At 38.2% G+C, this 26,195-nt stretch overlaps 1 protein-coding gene across 2 annotated transcripts in view; it reads right to left on the reverse strand.

Moving 5' to 3' along the window:
• Window positions 1–10: 10 nt before the first annotated feature.
• LOC146703402 (melanopsin-A-like) overlaps window positions 11–26,195 on the reverse strand; it is a 31,754-nt gene continuing 5,569 nt past the window's right edge. Inside the window, exons 2-11 of one of the 2 annotated variants that reach the window (XM_085466603.1) lie at window positions 24,925–25,061; window positions 24,654–24,787; window positions 18,991–19,194; window positions 16,489–16,660; window positions 16,094–16,255; window positions 15,257–15,364; window positions 12,297–12,468; window positions 12,097–12,201; window positions 6,791–6,862; window positions 11–2,505 (exon numbers count right to left, since the gene is read on the reverse strand). In XM_085466603.1, coding sequence (XP_085322729.1) covers window positions 2,305–2,505; window positions 6,791–6,862; window positions 12,097–12,201; window positions 12,297–12,468; window positions 15,257–15,364; window positions 16,094–16,255; window positions 16,489–16,660; window positions 18,991–19,194; window positions 24,654–24,787; window positions 24,925–25,061 — 1,467 coding nt within the window. In that variant the 3' untranslated portion in view covers window positions 11–2,304. Of the gene's footprint in view, window positions 2,506–6,790; window positions 6,863–12,012; window positions 12,202–12,296; window positions 12,469–15,256; window positions 15,365–16,093; window positions 16,256–16,488; window positions 16,661–18,990; window positions 19,195–24,653; window positions 24,788–24,924; window positions 25,062–26,195 lie in introns of both variants that reach the window. The other variant, XM_085466602.1, reaches the window with a different exon arrangement.

The raw sequence follows: 26,195 nt of genomic DNA on the forward strand, positions 1-26,195 counted from the left end.
CAACACATGTTTAGGGGAAAGAATGATTTCACAAACTGTCACCTATACATCTATATGTTAAATTATGGCATCTGGGGTGATGCAAAATACACTAGGACATCCAGTACACGTGCAAACACGCTCATACTGTGTTGTTGGGTGACCTGCTGTTCTGTTGTAACCCATTTGTGACCTGCTGAGTATGATCTGTATTGCTTGATGTCACCATGAATGGAAAAATCAATGACAAAGTTACTCTTCTCTTCTGTCCTGTTACATGTGTGTATATGTGTGTCTGATTGCCAAGTCTAGAAACATGTCAAATAAAAGTTTTGTTACTTGTTTTTTAATGTTAAGTCAGATAAAGATGTAATCAGTGGTACAAATCCAGCAGGTGCATTTTAATTTTTTTTTTAATTAATCGGTTTCTAATTTAATCCTTCTAAGGCCATGTCCTTGTGTGCAATCAGATGGGTTCCAGCACTCCTGCTACATTCTGTCCCCAGAAATCAAATTTTGACGGCCTCGAGACAGCAGACCTCAAATTCTGTGCAAAACTAAACTAGCTATCATGTGGAGAAGGTTGGCATTTAAATAGTGCTTTTTAAGTTTCACTAACCACTCAAAGCACTTTACACTACAAGCCACATTCAACTTTTCAGACTTGGTTGTACTACCCCAATGACTTTGTGGTTGCTAGCAATTGTTAGGTGAAATAAATTGTTAAGAGGGTTTTGATTGAAAAAAACCTCCTTGTTGCTGCTTTGCGCTGATTTGCCTGCAAACACTTGCTAACTAACAACCATGTGGCAGTGAACCTTATAATGCAAACGAGAAACAAAGAATGTTCATCTTCAAAGTTAAAGCTGTGCCTTACTGTTGAAATCAACACGTTTCAAAAGTTACATCTTTGACTTAAAACTGCTAGCAGTTCCTAGGAGGTTTTCTTGCAGTACCATATATCTCTGTTCAACCAGTTTCACTTAACTGGTTGAAAAGTAGGTAGGTATTCTCTAACCTGGCAAGTATTTGCCAGGTTACTTATTTTGCTCTTCCATTGGTTGCCAAACAGTTGTTAGCAGTTTCTCGGCGTGAGGCCTAACTCAGCAGATTTGGCTTTTTGTGAACTTGTGTTGTTCAAAGTGAAATTTAATTTGAACAATAGAAGTGGTTAACTAGTTAGTGTGGGCATACAAAAATTGCATAGAGCAATCTAAAAATAGCAGAAGTGCTCAAAGCCATCCATTGGTGCTCAAGGGGGATAACCTTGAAGTGGAATATTGGTGGGTGTGGGCGAGGTTTTCGATTTTGATTAGTCACAAAAAATGCTTTAATCTTCATAGGTGAATTCCTAACTGTGGAGGACCTTTGTATATCTTTTTTTACACTTTTCATTAAAGTTTTGTACTTTGTTTCTGTCATTCTGAAATTTCAGCAGGTTTCAACATGTAGAGCTTTTCAGCAAACACTGTGTGGGTACAGATGGAGCAGGAGCTGAACACTACAATTTTAACGTGACTTAAATAGGTAACGTGTGAGATCAGTAGTGCGCCCAGTTTTTCCACATTATCAGCAGTCATTTTAATCAGTTTTAATATACAAAATGTCTGGTCCATTATTTATACTAGATACATCATTTAGAGTACATCCTTTAATCGGCAAACACTGTAAAAGAAAAACAAGAACTCTGATTCTATTTTATTGTAGAATTGGTTTGAAAACATGCTTTTCATTTGCATGAATAGGTTCTTAATTCAAAAGTAGGATTCTGACACTTTTCCGTAGCTACGCATTAACATAAACGCTATGCACAAAATAAAATCTCAACATTTTTTAAAACTTTCAGTTGTAACACCGCAGAATAAACTGATGACATCAGTAGCCATTCGACTTCTGTATGTAAAGATAAAGAATATTCACATTTCACTTTGAAATTGAAATAATTCAGAAAGAACATCTCCGTTTATGGCAAATCTCACAAAGTATGACCGGAAAGCATGTCTAGAAAGGTCAGGTGTGATCCGAGTGCGACTCCACCTTTCACATTTTGTGTTTAAGGCTAGTTTACTTACAGTTGAGGTAAACAATCTCCAGCCACCATGATATGTCAGAAATGACAAAAATCCAAATGAGTGCAAACACATGCATAAATTTACTGGGCACACACGCACACATACTTGTACACTGCATGCATAAAAACAATGCTAGGGTCCACAGTTATCATAACCCGCAAACAGCATGCTAGTAAGAAAAGTTCCCAACTGGGGAGAAATACTGAAGCATACATACGCACACTTTCACACGCTTTCACTCCTTTCTGGCTGTTCATGGTAAAGCTGTTGTCTCCAGCATGGCTATGTCAAGGGTCTCCTTGGCAACTGGGCTGTGACTTTTGGTCAATTTGAAGTTGCCATGGTAACCTGGGGGACTGTGCAATATTGACGGGCTGGATATGGAGGTGACGATGACAGACGATGTGGTCTTGCACACAGTCCTTGGCCCTGACTCCCTCATGACATTGTCCAGCTGTGCAAACAGAGAGCGAGAGACAAGAAGAGGTGTTCAGGTGTTCACGTATTATCATTCCCATTGTCAGTCAGTGGTTGGAAATTTGAATAACGGAATGAAACAGAGAGTTGCTAGTTAAGAAAGCACTGAATAAAATGTTATCAGATGTTTGTCCAGTTTACATTAACACAGCTCTTTTCCACTTAATCTGCTAGAGCAACACGGCTGATCAAAGGTATTGATTGGATAGATTGATGAATGGCTTTCTGACAGAGCCCTTAATGAAGTTTGATAGTTTAACTTGGTCAACCTCACGAAATCAATAGTTCTTCTCTAGAGGTACAAAGTAGTGTAGCTGAGTATATTTAAGTATAATTGTGCTTTTGTATAGGAAGTGCACACTATTACTAAAAAGAAATCAATGGGAGAATTTTGTAATACTAAAGATAGCAGTTGTCTTGTTCCTGTTCCAAGCAATAGCCCGACCAGGAGCACAATAGAGGTTCAGAGCAGTTATAGCTCTTGACTTGATTAGATCTTTTAATTTGTAGTTGCACACCATAAGTGGGGGAAACAATGTTTCAATCCTGTGTGTGTACTGCAGAATTGACAATTGAGTAGACCTGTATGGACTTGTTTTTTTATTCAGTATTATCTGAAGAGCGCGACGGGGCTCATAAACTCATCGGGAAAGTGTTTTCAGAAAATAGGGCAGTTTACCCACAGGGGTATATTCACACACAAAAGGTAATTATGCAGTCCCACAGGGTTCTATGTGAGGATCAGTTCTGTTTGCATTCTAAATGATTATCTGCAGTGTCATTCAAAGGAATTACAATGCAGATGTAACCCAGCTTTATCTATCCATGAACTCAGAAAACACACACTAATTAGTTAAACTGTTTCAGAGACCTCTAATGGCCTCAAATTTCCTGCTTTTAAATTCAGATGAAACAAAGGTTATTGCACTTGGCCCTAAAAAACTTGGAGATATCATGTCTAACCAGATACTTGTTCTGGATGGCATTACCTTAGGCTCCAGTAACATAGTAAGGAAAAACTAGTTCATGAATTTGTTGCTGCTAGGCTGGACTACTGTAATCCGTTATTATCCGGCTGTGCTGAAAAACTCCCTGAAAACTCCCTGAAAAGCCTTCAGTTGATCAAAACTGCTGCAGGGACAGGAAAGAGAGAGGTCATTTCACCCACATTGTCTTGTCTTCACTGACTCCCTATTGCATCCAGAATGTATTTTAAAGTCCTTCTCCTCGTATAAAAGGTCTTGAATAATCAGGCTCCATCTTATCTTAAAGACCTCATTGTATCACATCACCCCAATAGAGCACTTTGCTCCCAGACTACTGGCTTTTTTTGTGATTCCTAGGGCATTTAAAAGTAGAATATGAGGCATAGCCTTCAGCTTTCAGTTCACTCTTTGGATTCAGGAGACAAAAAGCCTCTCTACTTTTAAGATTAGTTTTAAAACTTTGATTTTTGATATAGTTTATAGTTAGAACTGGATCAGGTAACCCTTAATCTTCACTCAGTTATGCTGCATTAGGCTTTGGCTGCTGGGAACTTTCCAGAGTGTTTCTTCTTCCTCCAATTTTTTTGTTTTCTATGTGTTTATACCCCTCTGTGCATTTTCACAGCATATCTTTTGTTCTGTCTTCCTCTCCTCACCCCTAAAAGGGTCGTGGCAGATTGTTGTCCACCCTTGAGTCTGCTGGAGGTTTATTTCTTTTAAAAGTGAGTATTTCTTTCCCACTGTCACCAAGTGCTTTAGCATAAGGGTTTGTTTGATTCTTAGGAGTTTCTCAGTATTACTGTAGGGTCTTTGCCTGACAATATAAAGTGCCTTGAAGTAAATGAATTGAATCGAGCATTTATATTCCTCATAGTAGTAGTATTTTTTTCTTTTTTCACTTTCTCTACTGTATCCATAAAATTTGGTAATGGTTAAATGGATACAAAATTAGCAGGATTTTGAAGGAACAAGTCAGTCTATTTTTACTTTCACTTTGATAGGATAGATATGATTCAGGGGGAAAAAAGTTGTTACATTGTCCAAATGCAGTATAAATGCCAAAGGGTACCTTACTTTTGACCAAATAGCTGTATTGGACACCTACAACATAAGAAAGAGCTAAATACACTCAAATTACACCACATGTAACAAGTAAATCATTTTAGACATTTTATATACTTTATGTTGTAAAGTTGCCATTAAAAATTTCTCTGTGAATGTAATTCAGTAACTTGTTCAAACTCAGGTTGTTCTTGGCAATATTTTTTCATCTTCATCTTTATCTTTTAGCACTTTGCTACTCGGCTTGAAAAAAATCAAAGCACTTTAGACAAAATGCCTCATAATTGTTTCTATCGGCCACTTTCACACACAGTTGCTGATCTTGTTCAGAGTTCAGATCTTGCCCAAGCATACTTAAGCATGCACACTGATGTTGTGCATAATGCGTCTCTTGTCCTCCGCCCTCATTACTGCAGAGTTGGCTTAAATGGTGAAGGTTACTTGTTGAGAGGTCAGGCTAAAACACAAAGCGTTCTTGATTTTCTTAAAACTTAAAAAAAAAATTAAATCAAAGTTATTGAGCAAGAAGTGGCTTCTCATTCAACAGCAACAAATACTGAAAACTCCTTGAACAAGGTTAAGTTGTGCATAAACACTGGCACTGGCAGGAATGTCATTTTATGGTTTAATCTGTGTATATTCATACATTCAAACAATGTTAAGTGAAATACTGTTATGCTGAAGTAACTTAATATGAACAGAAAAATACATCTGCTGCAACAAATCTAGTCAGCCCCACGATGAAAAAGAAAATTTAAAACCATTACTTCTTCTGTAGGAATTAGGAAAGTAAGTGTCAGTCAGGCGCTGTTAATCAGTTGTACACAACTAATTGATCATCAGTGTGAACACCTCTATAGCAGCTGAAGTTTTAGCAGTTTGCATGTCTGGAACATTCAGACCAGTGGATACACAATTCAATGCTCAGAGAAAGATCATCTCAGACTCAGACTCAGACTCAGTTAGCATGTAAAATGTTCAAGTTCATAACAGTACAATTAGAAAGACTGAAAAAGTATGTCTTGTTTGGAAGAACTGCCAAAAGTAATATCTTTTCTCTAGAAAGAAGGCAGCACAGCCCAATCAAAGTCCAGAACTTAAAACGATTGAAATGTTGTGGCAGGACATTAAGAGATCTGTGGATGAATGCCCACAAACCTCAATGAACTAAAGCAATGCTGGAAAGAAGAGGGGGCCAAAATTCCTCCACAACAATGTGAAAAACCGAATTACTAATACAAAATAATGATTACTTCAAGTTATTGCTGCTAATGGTGATTGCACCGGCTACTGAATCATGTAGTGAAAAGTTTACAAGCAGACAAAAGAAAACTGTACATTTACTAATCACCGTACTGAACTGCTGAATGCCAGTCTGACAGATCACCAGACCATCACAGCAACAACACAGAGACTGTTAATTCACATTCAAATCCATACCTACAGCCTAGAACCTCAATTAACCTAACATGGGAAAAAACAATCCAGGCACAGGGAAACATGCAGCACTGTTATGCATTTTCAGCTTATAAGTACTTGTGCTTGTAACAACATACAGACTTAATCTGATGAAAGCAACTGATGTGTTGACTGGATCCTTTTCCCATTGATAGCCACTGATCTAATCTGACATCAAATACAAACACAATAATGATTTCCAGGAGCACAAAAGAGTATGAAAGCAGTCCAAAGCCATGATACACAAAAACATCCTGACTGTGTCTTGTCCTTGTTGCAGCAACATGAAAAGCTAATGTGATGTAAGAGGAAAGGAATCTTGGTAAAGTGAAATAATTTAGCAGAGTATGTATCAAGATTTTTCAATATAATGTGGAACATGTTTAATAAAAAACATGAAGATTGCTTTTTTTGTTATGTTGGCAGGAATCCACTGCCCTGAGAATGTGCTTCATACTGTAGTACTTTAGTTTGAAGTTTGTGATAAACCAAATTAATAGCTGGACCAAACCATAATGGACGGAAGTACACATGCTAGAAAAAACAACATTAAAAAATAAAGGTGAACTAATGATTTGTACTATATGATGTTCTTACAGTTATTCTGAGAGGATGGATAAAGAACATTTCTAGAAGTTTTTGGATCATGGAGGTTGTTTAAGTATGTTTAATGTACACAGATACTATTTATTAGTAGAAAAAAACTATTTACTACATGTGTGGCAAAAAGAAAAAGGGTGATCGGTGGATTCTTACAGAAGCTGGCAGATTGCTGGTTGGCTGCAGACTGATGTCCGACATGGAGATGCCTTCAGGTTCTGTCAGAGCCTGAAGAGTGTGCACATAAACACAGCCATTTATTATCAGTTATACTCACAACAGCTTTTGTGCTATTTGGGCCTTCAGGTAACTTTTACTGAATGCAGACCCGCCCCATATAAAACCAGAATTGCAAATATTCAAACCACTGGTAAAAATATATTTTAAAAATGGTCAGACAACCCACTTTCAGACCATTTTTTTTGCACTCAGAAAATGAATAACACAAAAACGATTACAGATAAATTCCTAAAATTTTCACTGGTCTTTCTTGCCATGAATATTGAATCAGGATCTGTAATTTGAGACAGATACATAAAATAATCTACAAGTATTAGCTCATTAAAATATGAACAAAAAGGCCATCACTCCTACAATTTAACATATTTGTGCACACACACTAAACTATTATTCTTATTTAGAATTTCTGAATATTCGTCTTTATAACATGTGAAAACGTTATATTTCACAACAATGCAAAAAAGAAACTCATAATTTCTTTTTTTTTTTTAAGTTTGGATATATATAATGATTGCTATGAAATTTTAATACATTTTATATATCTATAAATATATGTCTATATCTATATCTATATATATATCTATATATATCTATATATATAGATATCTATATCTATCTATCTATCTATATATTTATTTTTTATTTTTTATTGCCCTTTGAAATCTGAATCAGTGTGTCATCAGAATGTCTCAAAAATTATTAAAAACCCTGTAATTTTCAATGCTCTTTCTCACCATCAAAATTAATCCACATCTTTAATTTGAGCTGGATGCTCATGATGTCTCAGTAAAACAGCAGGTTGGCTAGCTCAATAGGAAAATGGAAGAAACAATTCAGTCTTTATACTTATCTGTTCAAAGTAGTCTTTTACTTAAATTTTATTATGTTGACTGATGCTAGGCTAAATAACAGGACCTTGTTTAATTCAGTGCAGTTTAACAGCACAACAAACTATATCAACAAAAATAATCGTACAGTTAAAATGCCAGCCCTCTTAAACACTCTCATAAATTGAAATTGACAGTCATGATGACTGTGTATAGGTAACAGTGTGTGAGTGTATATGTCATGTAAACATGTATACAAACTACTGACTAAAGATGGAGGTAGCAGTCAGGGGCTTTCTTCCACTGCCAACAAGTGCAGTACTTTTAAACACGGGGCCGCATCATGCAAACTGTGGATTAAGTCTGAAAGTCCCAGATTACTGGATTAGTGTTTGCACCCTCTGTATCAGAGTCCTCAGTGAACCTGACCTGCGTGGCGGTTTGCCTGCATGTGTGTGTTTGCATCATGCATACATGTGGATTGCTTGTATTATTTTTATTCCTGTGAACTAAGATGATTAGAGGGAGACGGAAATGCTCCATATACTGCATGTCCCACATAAAAAGACCTGTTGCTATCACTGGCCTGTCAACAGCATGAGGCTTTTTTTCAGGTTTTTATGAAACAAATAAAATGTCTGGGCGACACTTGACACAAGAATGTGAGATGATACTGAGGAATTATTCAGAACAAGCTGTTAAATAATAAATTGTTGTTAATCAGCTTCTGAACATGTCAGAATTGAGAGGTTTATAATTTTTTTCCTACACCAGCCAATGAGCCATTAATTTCTAAACACTAAACATTAATTTATTTTAATTAAAAATGGTTTAAAATGGTTTATGAGTTAAAATATAGATTTTCATGATGATTCAATTACATGGTGGTTTCAGTTGCAACACTGGGTAACACAGGACAATGGAAGCTCTCAGTTTAAGGTGGTCTTGTGCATGTGAGTGCATTAAGAGTGATCAATCATAAAAAGATCAGTTGGCTTCTGCCACTTAGTTGCCAAAAGCTAGAGCAATCGCTGACAGCTGGTGTGGATGGCCTCCAGTACCAGAAACTATTACACACCTGGCAACTTCTGTGTACGCTGGGTTTCTTAGTTTGTGAACACTACCATGCAAAATTATCTACTCGTGTTCAAATTTTATTGGACAAATTTTATGACATTACTCTAACATCCTAAACAACATAAATGCAAATTAAACACATGTGTGACGCTTGAAGGGGCTGATAAAGTGACTAAGTCGATAAAGCTTAAATTATAGATGTGATATGAATGAAAACTAATGCTGGGTTTATTTTTAAGATACTCGACAGCCAATTTCACTTGCTGCCAGCAACTTCTGTCATTTTTAGTTAGGTCACAGCCAGCTAAAAATGACAAAATGCCATTGCAAGCTGATCTTCAATAATAAAAGACAGAGAGAGAGAGAGGGGGGGGGGGGGGGGGGGGGAAGAAAGGCTTACAGAACTGTGATTGTCTGGTGGGGAGGCTCAGGCATTTAGTATTTGAGGTCACATGTGGGTTAGCACAAATTACTCATAAACTGTGGATTTTGAGCTGTCTGTCAAAGGATGTGTGAATGGCATTGTGAGGGCCGCTTTATGCTGTCTGTCCACATCAGAAATCCAAAGTGTTTATAGACGTTCTAGGCTGACATGTTCAAAGGCACAGAGAAAAGCAGGGTTTTATAGAGAGGAGGAGATGCAATAGTTTTTGAAAATGGTCCATTCCCAGTTCTGCAATCGTTCACGTGACAAAGGCATCAACATTTGACTCCTTTCATGCCTTCCCACAGTTATGTTGTTCCCTAGTTTGAATTAGAGTATAAAACCAATATGATGACAATACAAGTATTCCCCCATGTACAAGAGAGATGGACATCTAACAAATGAAGGGTGTGTTGAGAAGATAGTAGGGGTGCTTCGAGGATGGAGGAAAGATGCAGAGGATTAATAATGTACTAGTGACAATCTTCCAAAATAAAGGTGATAGGACCAGAAGGGAAAGGATTAGAAATGGGTATGTCAGAGGAAGTTAGAGTTAGAGATGGTTTGGACATGTGCAGAGGAGGGATCGTGGATATATTGGGCAAAGAATGTTGAAGATGGAGCTCTCCAGCAGCAGAGGAAGTGGAAGACCACAGAGAAGATTCATGGATGCAGTGAAGGTAGGGTTAACAGGGATATGACAGGATGGAAGGAGACGGTCCGCTGTGGTGACCCCTAAAGGAAGCAGCCAATAAATAAAAAGGCGAAGAAGAAGAAGAGGATGCTAGGCATGTTCCACTTCTTTAAACCATGGTGGTATAACTGAGTCGTGACCTGGTGGTTGTTTATGCTCCTTGACAGTTTATTACTCTCAAACAGATCGACTTACAGTATGTAACTATGACAACCACATGGATTGACCCACAGGTGACTTCCAGCCTTTGAATCAATAAATACATTGATGGAGGTTAAACTTTTGGATAAAACTTTCCTTTGAGTTCTTTATGTGCTGTAAACTGTGAGAGTTTATAGTCCATTTAACAGCCTATTTGTTAGAAATTTGCCTGCACTGTGAACTCTTACAGCTGTTCATTTACTGAGTTTTGCAATTAAAAGTGGCACTTTGTGGGGTGCTAATTTAGCTCACTGGCTTGAACAAGCGACCCATATGCCCAGGTTTGAATCCGCTCCAATGACACCCACTGTTTATCTTCCCCTGTTCTCTATCCTCAATGTCGCTGGCTTCTCCCTCACTGTCTAAAAAACAAACTTTATGTGGGTTTACATTCACTTTCACTTGGCTGTTTACACCATATGTCCCTCAGTGGAGTTACATTTTTGTCACTAGTGATAGAGTAATAATGCAGAGTTGTAGACATCAATACATGCTGATTCCAACATGACACTCTTTTCTTCATTTTACTGTATTTCTGATGGCAGAGTTTATATGCAGGTTGATTTTAAAGTAGCTGTGATCACAATAAAGTTCCAGACATGAAGATTTCAGACTGAGACAGTTCGCAAATGTCAGCTTCAGAGAGTCATTTAAAAGCAATAGCAGTCCGTGAGGTACTTGTTCTTTATGAAATTCTTTCTGTGGTTTGAATTTGTTTTAAAAAGTCAAATAAGCTGTTCCCATTGGTAACCAGACAATATGAGTGATACTGAAATGCAAAGTCAAACCAGCAAGATCAGCGTTATTTTCTGGCACCACAGAAACACAATTACACAGTCCCTGGTCATAACATTGAGTTAGCCTGGATTTTAAGTGGACTCCCATCAATATGTCCTCTTTAAGTTATATGCAATTAAACAATGATGACATCGACGATGTCTCGAGCTCCCAAACAACAATTTAAGAGGATTTAGATCAGCTTTGATGGACAAACAAGAAGCAAAACCTTCCATCAAAAGTATCATGAAAATATTATAAGAAATGATCGCCTGAGTCCTATTTCACCCCTTTTTAACTCTATACTTCAGAAATATACTTAGAAATACCATATGGTGTAAAAATAAATCTTTGGGTTTACTATATAGTAAATATATTCTATGTGTGCTGTCAAAAAATCCAGCGACTCTGCCAATAGAAAGAAAAACACTTTATCTGTTTTAAATTTGAAAAAGTTATCACCTCCGATTCAAGACTACCAGCACAAGCTTAACCGCAGTTTCACAGCAGACCTCAAATTTGCACAGAAAGTAAACTCTGTCCTCAAGAAACAACTTTTACATCAGAGTTCTGGTGATTAGAGCTGTGTCCAAACAGTTGTGTCAGTGAACGAGTTTGTTACGTCTGAACCAATAACAGGGACATCTGGTCACAAGCAAGCACAGAAGCAGTTAAACTGTCATTCGACGGGTTGTGTGCTATGAATTCATCTGCAAGGGAAAGACTTTCAGTGCAGTTTTACTTAGAGGGAATATTCAATACAAAGTACCTCAACAGTGGTGTTGTGTCAGCCGGCCATTGTACACCCATTCAAAATGCATCAAAACTTCTTTCTACTTCTTTCAGGAGCCAAACATAATTTGCAATGACTCCCTACCTTACTCTACAGATTTTACCTTGTGCAACTCTCTTCCCCAAAATAAACACAGGCTGAAGGCTTTTAATACAATGAAGGACACTGTGCAGGTGATCAGAAAGAGACTTCCACTTATTGAGCACTGAAAGGTTTTTTCAAAGTGAACAAGGAGATGAGAATGAAGGGGAGACAAAGCTAATTAAAATCAAGTAGACTGGAATCATGGAACTTTTTGTCGTGTTAGCAGCAATACCTTTACACAAGTGAGGCTTTTATACTCACAGTGATTGGTGACAGGTGACATATTGCTGGATCAGTGGCGTTGTGAGCAGAGGTTCTCTCGTACTCTGTGTTATACCCTCTCACCTTTGACCTCTGGCTAGCGTGACGCACCTGTTTGGCATCACCGGACAAGTGACGACTAACAGGAGTTCGTGAAGAGTAGTCTTCCTCCGTGTCTGAGAACTGGGCCTGAGAAGGAAAAGGACTGAAATCAGCAATCCATATTTTAAACCTTTGTACAAGGACATAAAATACAAAACATATTAAATATGAGCCACACTCACTGATTCACTCTCAGACTGGGAAGAGTTGTGAGTCCTGCTGGGGCCTTTGAACTCTGACTGGCTGGTGAGGGTTGATCGGCGGATGGACTGGAAGCTGCTGCTGCTGAAACGGTCTCTGCTCTTCATACACAGCAATACCCCGAGGTAAGGAACGTACCTGCTGATTGCTGACCTGAACGAGACAGAGAAATTTTCCAATCCATAATTGCTTTTTTTTTTTAATTACATGATAGTGAAGTGTGGGGCTGCATGACATCCTTACAAGCTGGAGCTGAATTAGACAAATGTCAGCTTTTAATTAGGATGTTAAAAAGTTATCAAGATGAGAATACCACAAAAAATAAAGTAGTCATGAGGCTTGGCTCCTTAAAGTTTGGTAAATGGTAAATGAACTAGATATATATACAGTATAGTATAATATAGTATAATATAATATAGTACAGTTTTCTACACTATACAAGTTTGATTAATGCTGTGCATTTAAGGGGTTGTGGTACAACTACCAAGACTGCCCATGTTGTCACTGTAGTCAGTTTTTTCCTTTATTTCAGTGTACTGCTCTTTTACTACTATTTAATTATTGCCTTACTAATGCATTTACTACTATTCAGTTTCTAGTTGCTTCGGTGATTCATGTAACAACACAAAACAAAACCAAATAAGCTATTTTCAGCCTTATTCACTTGGGGGTGAGGGGTGGGGTAGGGTTGTTAGCAGGTAGCTTGGCATGTTTGATGTGGTTTCACCTGGAATTCTCTCCCTGATAAAACCTGAAAGGGATTTTTGTCTCCTGCTGGAACCTTTTGATTGTTAAGCGAATGTGCCAACTACCACACAAAAGCAGGATCAAATAATAAACAGTAGTAATAAAATAATGATAATAAATTATAAAGTAGGTTGAGGCTGATGTTCACCCAGCACTTTGTAGTGTCTTTAAAATCAACACGAATTGGCTCCGTTGCTAAGGTGCAGAATGAATCCCCATGTAAGGATTAGCTTTAAAATAATAATTTGATAAGGAGCAAAGTTATGATAAAATGGACATGATGAGTACTTTAAGGGGAGACGGGATCATAGTGTCTGCTCAGATCAAGTTTGCTTGAACTTACACTCACTAGTGCGTAGGCATGTTCATGGTAAGCATGGCAACAATTTTAGGGGCAGCTGTAAATCAGGAGGTAGTGCAGGTCATCTACTAATTGGAAAGTTAGTAATTCCAAAAGTTCCAAAATACAAGGATATTTGCTGCCAAATGTCCTCGTACTACTGCCAAAAACAAAAGTAAGCGCATTGTGTACATGAAAGTATAGCCTGCTAATGAATATTATCAGAATTTTTCCCCAGTTGAATATTTAAATAAATTTTTAAAAAAGTGAAGTCATTTGCATTCTTTTTCATTGTTCATTTCTTGTACAGATTTTGAATTTCTGCTTTTACCATCCCACAAATCAGAAAATATGGTCAAAAGTCTGAAAAATAGGATTGGAACTGAAATGTTCTACAGAGTAACATATATCTAAATCCCTCCAAATTGTTATTGCATCGGACTTTCTTGTGGGATCGGTGTGTATGTGTGTGTGTGTGTGTGTGAGTGTCATGTGTTGCAGGAGGTTGCAGGAGGTGCCGAACACATGGCCAGTGTTCATGGCCAGACTTGTAGCTTGTTCGCAATTTTTTTTATATTAGAATGTGATTAAAGAAGTGCAAAGGAGTCACTGGGAGTGTCATGCGCCTCTGTGCGATGGCACATTTACCCTCTGGTTATTGTATTTGATCATCTTTATTAACCTGCTTTCTAGCACTCTCTGTTTCATGCAGAGTAGTGATTAGCTATGAAGACTCATCTGCTTGCATATGAAGTCAGGATGGTTGGAGTGCCTCTCTCTCTGGTCTGACATTGGCCTCCTTTGACTTCAGCTGCTTAGTAAACGTTCAATATTCTACTGAGTTGAATGTTGTGGGTTGTCTTGTTTTCCGTTTTAATTTCATTAGTTTGGTTTATTAACACAAGTTTAGATAAGGCGATTTAATCGAATCACACACTGGGTGGGTGGCCTTCAACCTTCTTTTGTTTGTTTGTTTCTGGCGCTCCAATCTCCTTTATTTGTCTTTTTTAATGTTTGTTTTTTGTATTCTTCAAAATTCTTTGAACTGTAGAAACTTTGTGACATCGTATATGCTGGGCTCCTGAGAGATTTGTAGATTTTTGGGGGCTGACCTCTCACACCCCAAGCTAAAATTATACCCTTTTAAAATAATTAAAGAACAATGAAACCTTATTCTGATATAATGTAAACCACACATGTTAATCATTCTGTGGTTGTGCCATCAGTTAAAGTATCAACTACTGAGCAACATCTTTGCTAAAACTCCAAAAATAATCTCCCTTTCTAATCAGAGCTGATCAGATGTAACTGACTATAGACCAAGGAAACACATCCCAGCCATTTATATGGGTGACGATGACAAACCTGGCAACATAGTATCAATTATGCACACATGCAGAGAGAGCAATACCAAATTTGACACACTCTCAAACCAAATAAGATGAAATATTTACTTGGAGAGATAACTAACATGAGCATGGAAGCAGCTAAATTTGTTCTTTAAAAAAGTCTGAGCCGGGGGGGGGGACACAGAGACAACATGAACCTTTACTAAAATACTTCAAAAATGATTATTTTGTATCTTTTCTTTACTTTCTCTGTATACCAATTATACTTCTCTGTCACACTGCTTTATTATTCCTTTTTGTAGCTTGATGTTTTCTTTCTTTTCTTACATTCTTACTGTGGTGTGCCATTGTGTACATACTGAAGCTGCAAAAAGTTTTTTACTTTTATGTCCTTAATTATTACTCTGACACCTTGTGTAACGTCTGCTTCTTCACCGCTGTTGTGTGCGAGGAGATTGAGAAAGAACACCATTATTTTTTAACTGTTACTGCAGCTACATCCTACCTGTATTTAGGATGTGTTATGGCGTATATGATGGGGTTGTGGATAGCTGATGCTTTGGCAATCACAGCAGGAACAGAGTTCATATAAGGAGTTAACAAGTCTGCATACCTGAGAGAGAGAGAGGGAGAGAGAGATGAGACAGATGGTGGCAGGAAGAAAAATGAGACAAGGAAATGAGACACATTTGTGTGACAAGGGCATGGGTGGGCGTGTGTTGTCTTGTGCAGAATTAGTGCAGAGACACAGGACTGGGACACACAGTTGGGCTTGCATTTAGTGCTCAATTCATCCCTCACTTCACCCCAACATTTTCTTAACTGCTTGTTCAGCCAGGGTCACGGTGGGCTGGAGGCTATACTTCAGGTGACACTGGGACAATGATGGGGTACTTCTTGGACAGGCAGCACAGTCCATCGCAAAAGAACAGGCAGCAGGTAGTTGTGTCACTGTCCACCTGATCAATCCAGTATGCAGCCTTTCCTAGTTTCTTATTGGTCTACCAAGTATTGAGAGAAATATGGTGGTTTGGAACAAATCTACTTAAAAAAACATGCATGTGTATTGATGAATACTCTGTTCTAGGTAATCCATCACGGGAGTTCACTTCCTACAGGAATATTAACAGTCTTGTTACGACTAAAACCACACAGCCATAGATAAATAGCTTTTGGCTGAAACAGCTTTAATGGCATCTTCAATCATAAACTCAGTACTTTATTGTGAGTAAAGTGTTCAACTTTGGGGTTTTTTCGTCCTAATGGAGAATTTTAGACGTCACTGGACTGTGAAAAAAGATGTCTCTTTAGCAGACACTGACACACACACTTGTGCACGTACCCAGCAAATGCAGTGAGGGCTGTGCAGGAATAAGGGGCCCAGGAGATGACAAACAGGAGGATGACGATGAGTGCAATTTTAGCCATCTTCCATTCGCTCCTCATTTTATGGAACCTCTTTGCAGAGTCTCTGGTCCCCTCGCAGTTGATCTTTGTTATTGCCCTGTGACGCACAGACATGCCCACCACCAGTAAAAATAGTTATCGAAAGCCGTCGTCTATAATAAATAATATAAATTGTAATTTTACTGTGATAACAGACCCTCGTTTGTAATTCATTTTTATGGCTAACTTGTTGATATTCACACAGCTGTGGGAGTGTGTCACAGGAGGAGACCTTCGAGAATAATAGCCATAAATGGTGTTGATGTTCGTGTGTGCATGAACAGTACCAACCGCGTTGTGTGTCGAATGGCTCTGAAGATACAGCAATAGCAGAAAATGATGACAAAGAGAGGGATGAAGAAGACAAAGGTGAAGAGCAGCATGGTGTAGGAGCGGACGGAAGGGGTGAACGTCATGTAGTCCCAGGAACAAGACGTCATCAGACCCTCCGGGACGTAGGCACCTTTGGGAGGACATAAACTCTTTTGGTCATTTTCCACATCATTAAATCTGACATTTCTCTCCTGCCTCTTTGCTCCTGAAAATGCAAATGCAGTGAGGGCTGTGCAGGAATAAGGGGCCCAGGAGATGACAAACAGGAGGATGACGATGAGTGCAATTTTAGCCATCTTCCATTCCATACACTATTATATATTGTACATATATTTATTAGTTTCAGGTTGGCCATTCTTGTATTTTGCTCGTTTGTGTTGTTGTGTTTGCACATCTCTGTTGCTTGTGGGGCTCGCACACAAGAATTTCACTCGCATGTGCTGTGCCAGTGTGCCTGCACATGTGATGTGACAATAAAAAGTGATTTGATTTGATTTGATTTGAAAAGTCTTTGACTTCATACTTCTGCATTTTGAACATGTTTGTGCCTACTACTTCAATAAAGGGCTGCCGGTAGAGTATGTGAGTCTTGTATGAATGGAGTTTACTATATGGCCAACCTTTTACCACATTGATTTATTTTGTCTATTCAGTGGACAGAAAAATGGAAGAAAACACTGTTTTATATAAGATGTATGGAAGGAAATCCATCCTATAACTGCTAAACACCTAAACATCCTTGAAGACAATGAATGAAAGAGCCAATAGCCTTTGGAAATACAGGTAACAAAGCATAAATAGGGAATACAGAATTAAGCTGCATTACTGGTTTGTACTGTTTATGTAATTTATCCTCTCTCACTGTATTTTATTGGAGTCACTGAGATATTTCTTTGAAATCCTGAAGAGGTTTTTTTTGCCATTGTTTGTGGGGCTTTCCATTGATTGTCACTCCCTGAGACTAGACTTGAATTTGTAAAATGACCACAGCTTCTTAAGAATGCATAACATACCAATGGAAAATCAATTAAGAGCCTTGCCATGGTATACACACTCCCTGGTGGTGGTGGCACTGGATAAAGAATGAGTCAATGCACATTCAAGTCAAACACATCTCCCCTGTGGTTCCACTGTTTCTGGCACATTGTCCAAAAGCACCTTTATTTTTAATCAATCAGTATTAGTGACACGTTCGAGTTTACTTTTATTTCCAGCCATGGTTATGTTATGGTTAGGCTTAATAAGAAGCCATGTTGTAGATTTTAAGTTAAAACCTTCAACCTTTTCAGAAAAAGCTTGGATTTATTGAGATTAAGAAAAGGGAGAAGGCTTTCAATGGTGCTGCCATGTAACCCATTATGTACTACCACCATGGAGTCCTTTGTGGAGGCGACATCATGCTGTGACAGGCTATGTAAGTGTCTAAATCTTACTATTGTATGCATTTATTTGTTTGTTTGTTTTCTTACCCTACACCTCTATCAATCATAATTGCTAGCTGTATTTTGTTGTCTTAATCAGTCCTCACACACTTTCTGGACAGGCCTAAGCTTAAGTGTCTATGATTTTAATAATGTAGACTTGTTCTTCATGGGTTGCAGCAGTTGCTTTCACAGCTGGAGTTGTACTTTGTGATACTTGAACAAGATGTGGACAGAAATACCCCTCCCCTAAATCAAACACAGTACAGGAAAAGCCAAAAGCTAATATGAGAGCGATGGCTCAAACACAGCTCTGTGGTGGTACACACAGCTTTGCAGACCATTGTCTACATGTTGTAGCTGTTTACTCTCACCAGGTGGCAATGTCACAAGCAACCATACTTCTGCTTGGGATGTTGTTGGGCCTAGCCAGAGAAGTTACATGCAAAGAGTTAAAATAGTGAAACAGCTAAAAACAGTGGAAAGTGTCCACCATCTGTGCCTCTCATGTTGAACTTTTTGTCTTAAATTTTTTCCCCCATTCTTCTCTTGTTTGTATTGAACTCGGCTGTCGCTCCTTTTTCTTGTTATGGTCCACTTTTCAACCAGTCAGCGTTTAACCTTCGCATAGCTTAATCAATGTTAAGGTGTCAGGTCCTTGGAGGACTGCACACAAGCATATTTGCATTGGTAGCATCCCCCTTTGTGTGTACTCTGCAAATGCGAGTACCTTCACAAACAGATGCAAATGTGGTACCATAAAACGTGCGAGGCTGCAGAGCCTCAGTAAAACTGTTCCACTATCATATCCATCAAGTGTTTTAATGATTCACGTGAAATGTTCATTTTTTTCCGTGCTGAAAAGGCAAACCAAGATCTCTTTGAAATAATGCCACACTTTTCATCAGGAAATACAAATGCTGCCATTAGTTAGATCAGTTGGAAATAAGTAGCTAGACAGAGATTCAAAAACTATATCGCTATATCACACTGATAATCATTATTAAACATCCAGGTCACTGAATAAAATTGTACTCACTCCAGCCAAAGAAGGGCGGCAGACTCCAGCCCACTGAATAGAGCCAGGCAACAGCCACAGTGGTGAATGCTTTTTTACGAGACATCACCCCGAGGGAAGCCAGAGGCCTGGTGATCACCACGTACCGGTCCACTGCAATCACCATCAGTGTCATCATACTGCAGATACCGAAGAGAGCTCCACAGAAGGCGTACAGCTCACAACCTGGGTAGGAAATGTCAACATGTGCTCATGTTAATACTGACCACATCTGATTGTATAATCACAAATAATTGTAGTAAAAACTACAGTGATAGCAGACAAAGTGGTTAACTCTCTAACTGCAATGTTTAGTTAGGTTTAGCTTTCTATTCCTAAGGGGAACATTTTTGCTGGTTGACCATTTGAGATCTATGCTTCATAGTCTATACAATTGGACTGTAAGAATTTCTTAGAGTCAAGTGACAAAAACTGCATTCTTCAATTACCACTTGAGGCTTGCTCCCTGTTGAAATTTCCAGCTATTAATAATCCAAAAAGCATGGTACAAGTAGGAAAAGAGCTAAAAGCTCTGCAGCTTCATAACATGTAAAGTGTTCAGTTCCCTTTTTATAAATGTATAGCACCAATTTGCAACACAAGTTCCTTCACAGTGCTTTATCTTATATAGGCCCTATAAGGAAGAACTTCCACATCACAACCTAGCCATGAGGGCTGCAAACAGATGTACTCCCCATGACGGTCTCGAGGCAGAATAAATGGAGAGAGTTGCATCAGGAAGAACATTTGGTATAAAATAATTGCCAAATCAAAAATAGCCATTATCATGCAGGCATTATTGTGTTAGCAATGACAGACACGAGTGCTGTTGACCGGCAAGGTGCTTGTTGTAACTAGGATACTGCTGAGTAAAGAGAAAGAGGAGACAGCGTGTTTGAAGGCAGGCTGGAGGAAAAAAGGAAGAGCACAGGGAAGGTCTTTGGATGTTGTGAAGGAGGACGTACAGAGCGTATGAAGGAATAGGGTGAGATGGAGGCAGGTGATTGATTGGTGATGGAGCAGGTGAAAGATAAGGAATGTCTTAAGGGTCGCTATGACTAACAAGTGGATACCAACACAAGCAGCAGTAGGTAGTAAGGGAACCTCACAAACAGGTGGTTGACATCATGATGGCTATTTCCATCTATTATGTACAGTTTGTTGTCACATGCAGCGTTAGCATGAAATTCATAGTTTTTCGATCCTTTTTTTTTTTCAATTATCACGGTAAAAAAAGACCCAATACAGTTTATTTAAATAATCTGATTGGCACTTAATTTCATGCTACATTTCGAAGTATAATGAGATAAATGAGATATGAAATGCTGGAAAAGAGCTCTAGGTTAGCGATTACACTTAACATCATTTGCAGACAAGTGTATGTGGTGAATTAGAAATGAGAGAAAATGTGAGGGAAATAGAAAGCAGGGAGTGTGAAACCTAATGTTTATATAATGAAAAATGTGTCAGAATATTTTAACATGCTGTCTTTTTTTAGAGAGACACATTGTTGGCATATTTACACTTAATGTATCCATGAGGAAATCTAATAGATACACTTGTGGAAATATATTCATGCAGATGACACGCATGACAAACGACAAGCATTCACTCATCATTTCATCAGCTGTTTTTCCTCCAGGCTGTAGTTTTGTAATTACCATTGACCTGTCACACGTCATATAATCACAACATCAAGTCCAAGCATATGACAAACTCTGTGTTGGCTTTGTGATGAAACTCAAACAAATGCAGGCGATTAAGGCAGTTTAATATAGTGTACATCAACACATCTGTGTGTGTGTGCGTGTTCAAAAGCCAAATGCTGAAGCTAATAAATTCCAGACTGGTTCACAATAAACAGCAGATGTTTTCTGAAGAAGAACAATATTTTTAAGTCCTGAGGCATTTGCTGTAACAACAATGCTGAGAGCATAGTGAAGTCCAAATGCTTTATAAGAGGGGAAAAAATTTATGAGATAGTTTTTATGCAAAATGTGGAAATATGCAATAAAAACCGACATTTAAATCTAAAAACAAAATAATAAAAATTGTCATTTGCATATGGTAGATAAGTTAAACTACAACGTCCAGTGAATATCCAGAAGAAGAAAAAGTATGGCATGTGAAAGCATCAGATTCATTAGAACCAAGGTGGACAAATAAATACATTCAACAATTTTAAATGCTGAATAATCTATGATATCTAAAATGTTTTGCAGTGTTTGGAATTTGGCTGGAGCTCATTTAATTATGGCATCTTGTGACACTTTATCTTTATCCATTTTCTTTGTCGCTTCACCAAATAATGTTGCAGGTGTACAGTAGCCAATCCCTGCTGATACTGGGCGATAGCCAAGGAACACCCATCAGTCAATCATAAGGTTTCCACACAGAGAGACAGACAACAATTCACTCTAACAACCAGCCAACAGTCCATCAAATGTAAAACCTGCTTGCTTTGAGTTTCACTTCATTTGCTCTTCTTGTTTTCATTTGATTTTTTTCCCCTAGCAGCTTATTTATATCACAGGATACTCAAATCAAAATATACCATCAGTCACATTTTTCATATTTCTCATATTTAAGCCCCTGGATTCATTCATTCATTCATGTATAAAAACATGTCACAAACACCAGTAAAAGCTATTAAATCGATAACAAGAAACTGAAAAGCCTTGATAGCTGTATAGGATCAGTCTTTGTGAAGCAGTTTTAAACTTCAGGTGATAGCTACATAGCCCTAAACTATAGCGACTCTACACCCACACTTGTGGGTAAATGTGTTAAAAATACCACCCAGTTTGAATGTTATCGATCTATTGACTGACACAAGTAGGTGGTCTCCTACAATCTTGTGAAAAACCAAGAACACCCCATGAATTAGCTGAAACACCTTTAACAGCAATAACTTGAAGTGATTGTTTTCTGTATAACTTTATTAATCTCTCACATCGCTGGTAAGGAATTTTAGCCCGTTTGTTTTAATGGGGTTTGCATTTGTCTATTCACTGCTCTCTTAAGGTTCTGCCACAACACTTCAGTCTGGTTACTGGTGCTGACTGTTAACTGTTATGACCAAACATCATTACTTTGGTATCATCTGTCCAAACAACATTGAAGACTTGTGGTTTGCTTAGTGGCAAACACTCAGCATGTTATCGTGTGCAAGAAATTAAATGTGCTATTGTTTCTAACATTTTGAATGTTGCATTTGAAAGCTTGTCAATAAATGTGTGTCAAATATAAACATACTGGAATAATATGGGTAACTTCAACCTCTGTGGTCTTCTAGTAAATCAAATCAAATCTATGTGACATCATTTCATCAGTGGGGCAGTGTTTGCCTCACAGCAAGCAGGTCCTGGATTTAAATCCAGCAGCTGGCTGGGGTCACATTATCCATGGGCCTGTGTGGGTTCCTCCTGCTTGTTAGACACATTGGTTACTCAGTGTCTGTGTCTCTATCTTAGATCTTTCTTAGTGATAGACTAGTGAGCTGTCCAGGGAGTACCCTGCCTCTCAGCCCAGGATGGGCAGGGTACCACATTGCTACCCTGACAAGCGATTAAGAAAATGAATTAATAGATGACATCATTTCATTGTGTATAATTGTTGCCTGAACTGAAGAAACCAGATGGTCACTAAAGTTTATTCTTTGAGGAAAATCAATGTCCCTGCAATAGACAGACTGACAGATCATCCACCTAACCTCCTAAAACTGCCACTCACAGAATCCCTAGAGCAGAGGTTGGCAACCCATGGCTCTTTAACAGCTAAAGAGCCGCATGCAGCTTGCAAACAACAGATTACAATTCGGGCTAACCCTAACGCTATTAATAAATGTACTCCATGTATTAATTTAACCTCTCCCAATTACATCTGTCATGCATCTGCCCTAAGGCACAACAGAAAAATCCCATTATTAATTAATGTATTGAGATTTTGTTTAAAGGTACAGTGTGTAACATCTTGCCACTAGATGTCAGTACATTACAGATTGCACCCAAAATAAAAACAGCTTTCTTACCTCTCCCAGGTCAAATGCATAATCTTAGCTACTGTGTCTGCTGTGGGACAAACACCTCTAGCCATTGTTCATCTGCAGTGAGTGTAGGTTTTTGGGCCACTGTTTACTTCAGCTATCAATATGTGTTCCGGTATATTTACTTCAGAGGAGACTATAAAACCTTTTGAAAGCAATCTGATATGAGCTGATGTATACCAGTGAAGCTCACTTCTGACCAGTGACACCAATCCTGAGATGAGTTGTTGAGTATATTTGACACTGTTAGCCAGCTTTCTTTGAAGTGGATCTAACATTGATGGACTCTGGCTTGCAGCAAATAAACTCTCAATGATGTGAGAATGTAATAAAATTATTTATGTGTTTATCAGATGGAAAATGTAATCTTTGGGACACTCAAGCCTAACATTAGCTTTTATATTTTCTTTAGCTTATAACCAGCTGTTGTTGTTTAGCTGGCTTGTTGTTAGCTTTCTGCTGACAATATGTAATTGCAAAAATATTGAGAACAAATAAGCATGTTCATGCACATTGTCATGTCTTAAAACCCTGATTTAAATTCAAGAGATGAGGCTTAAGCTGACGAGAAAGAGGATGAGGAAGAAGAGAGTGCAATGGTGGGGGAGGAAATAACCGTGATGAGAAAGCGATGATGAAACTATACATGTAAAAATGTCAAAAACTCATATACAGTTTAACAGAGCTATCTGTAATCTTTAAAATAAAATAAACGTATTAAGTGTTCAATGTATGTGCTCGATTCTCTAGCCACATACATAAAACATTATTACCAAAAAATGTCCACCTCACTATATTTAAGATGATGGGGCAATGATTTGGCTTCAACAAACAGGTGCTCACTCATATGTATTTTTAATGGATTCATTTTATTTTATTTTAGAACACATTAGGTTTAATTTTACATGGATATTCTATTCACGTGAAATTATCTTAAAAAATGACTTACTGCACCTTAAAAAAAACACACATAAATTGCAAGACTCACCCGGTTTACTTGCCTTATTTTTTCATTTCATAATCTGAATCTTGTTCTGTCTTTTACAAAGGATAACTGGGTAGGAGGATGGCCAAGGCTAGAATTAAAAAAAAAAGGAAGCAAACGCCCCCCTGCAGTAACCACCGCTGAGACTTGAGCTCCAGCTCTGACAGCCATTGGCTGTCTTCATCAAGGTCAGGACACCTCCTGAAGGCGCCTCGACTACCAGTGTTTGATCAGTGGAGTGTGTTGCCTCTTTAAAAACCTCTCAATACGACATCTGCTCATGAATGATACCTCCCTCCGAATGCATTCATGTAAAACACGCTATCATCCTGCACATCTGATTATGAGTAACCCTACTGCACAGTGTTTTTTATTTTAAACTGTGACAGAAAAGCAATCATACGGGGTGACAGCTGTGTTTCTGTGTGTGTGTATCTGTGTGAGAACATTCACTGAACTGTATGTCACAATGAAAAGGTTAAAGTTACAGGTGGAATTCAAAGTGTGCGTGCCTGCACATATAAAAGACTGTTTAAAGTCTGTAAAGTCTGTAAGTGCAACATGTTACGTAATTGAGTTAAAAATGTTAAGCTTTGTATGTGCACAGTGTTGCACCTTTCTTCCCAAAGATCCAGTGTTTGTGCATGCTGTTGATGAAGAAGATGGGCGTCTGCGTGAGACACATGAGGAAGTCTGTGACTGCCAGATTAATAATGAAAATGTTGGATGGTGTCCTCAGGCTTCGGCTCCTGCATACAAACATAAAGCTGTCATGCTTAATGAACTGGGAATAAATAAGTCACAACATATTCTATTATCAGAGAGATATGCAAAAGTAACTGTGGGACATTCATTTAAATCAGTCACATAAGCAGAAAAGAAATACCTGCAAAAAGCATATATGACCAGGAAGTTTCCCAGCAAGCCTGTGATGCCTACAGCAAGGATGACAACACCAATAGTGTAGTGAGCGTGGTCTGGAACATCTACGGTTGGAAATGGGTCGTCTCTGACCATGGAACCCTGCAACAGGACAACAGGAAGCAATTGCTTTTAATTCATGAAAGGACAGTGAAGAATTCAAAATCTAAAGAAAAACTGAAAAAGAAAAGGAAAATAATAATTATTGTAGTAATTGGGATGATTTAAATCTCATTAAATCTTAAATGGAGAGGAATAGAAGCTTGCAGTGGAAAGGAAAACAAAACAAATACTCATGTAAAAAATGGGCTTAAGCTGTTATTCAGCTGTAATTAATATAGACAACTATGTATACAGTAGGTCTTGAGCCACCCCTCATTTAAAAAAAAAAAATTGCTAGAAAGGAGGAAATGGGCACAAAATGTGCGAAATACATTTTTGGTACAACCACCTACATTTTTAAACACAGGCTGAAATCTTTAAAGTTTTCTTTTCATTTCTTTAAGAAGTCTTCACGAACAGTTGCCAAGGTTACTTGAAGGACAAAGCTCTTCTTTGGATGTTGGCTGCCTTTTGTTCCATTCTCTGTCAAGACGATCCCACAATGCTTCAAAAATGTTTAGGTCGGGGCTCTGAGGTGGCCATGCTTGACTGATAGTGTTCTATTGTGTGTGTGTGTGTATGTGTGTTTCTTTTTCTTTATCCAGGTATGCTTTTACTGCATTGGTAGAAAGTCATTGTCATGTTAAAAAAATGAAGCCACAACACTTCTTTCCAAATCGTATTGCATGGTTGATCAAAATGTTGCTGTACCCTTTTTTTGTTCACAATTACATAGATTTTGACAAAGATCCCCAACACCACTGATTGAAATGCAGCCACACACCATGACAGAGCTTCCAGCGTGTTTTACATATGGCTGCAGACACTCAGTGTACATATTGGCAACAATTTGGACTAAACATTGTTCAAATTGTTGATTTTTATTGATAAAAAGTCAGTGTTGCCACTATTTTTCAGTCCAGTTCTTATGTAGTTTGGCATATCTCCATCTTTTCTCCCTTTATCTCTTTTAAAGACGGACTGCTTGACAGTGTCTCTTTTACTGAAACCATTTCTGGTGAGGCTTCAGTGAACAGTAGATGGATCAGCTGAGGGGCCAGATATCCGCTGTTAAGTCCTTGCTAGATGTTTTTCCTATTTCTTAAGAACGTGACTTTTAGATGCTGTTCACCT

Source organism: Copadichromis virginalis, linkage group LG8 (assembly GCF_057382275.1).
Source record: "Copadichromis virginalis isolate Kocher_CV1m ecotype Utaka linkage group LG8, C_Virginalis_male_GT1.1, whole genome shotgun sequence".
Lineage (NCBI taxonomy): Eukaryota > Metazoa > Chordata > Actinopteri > Cichliformes > Cichlidae > Copadichromis > Copadichromis virginalis.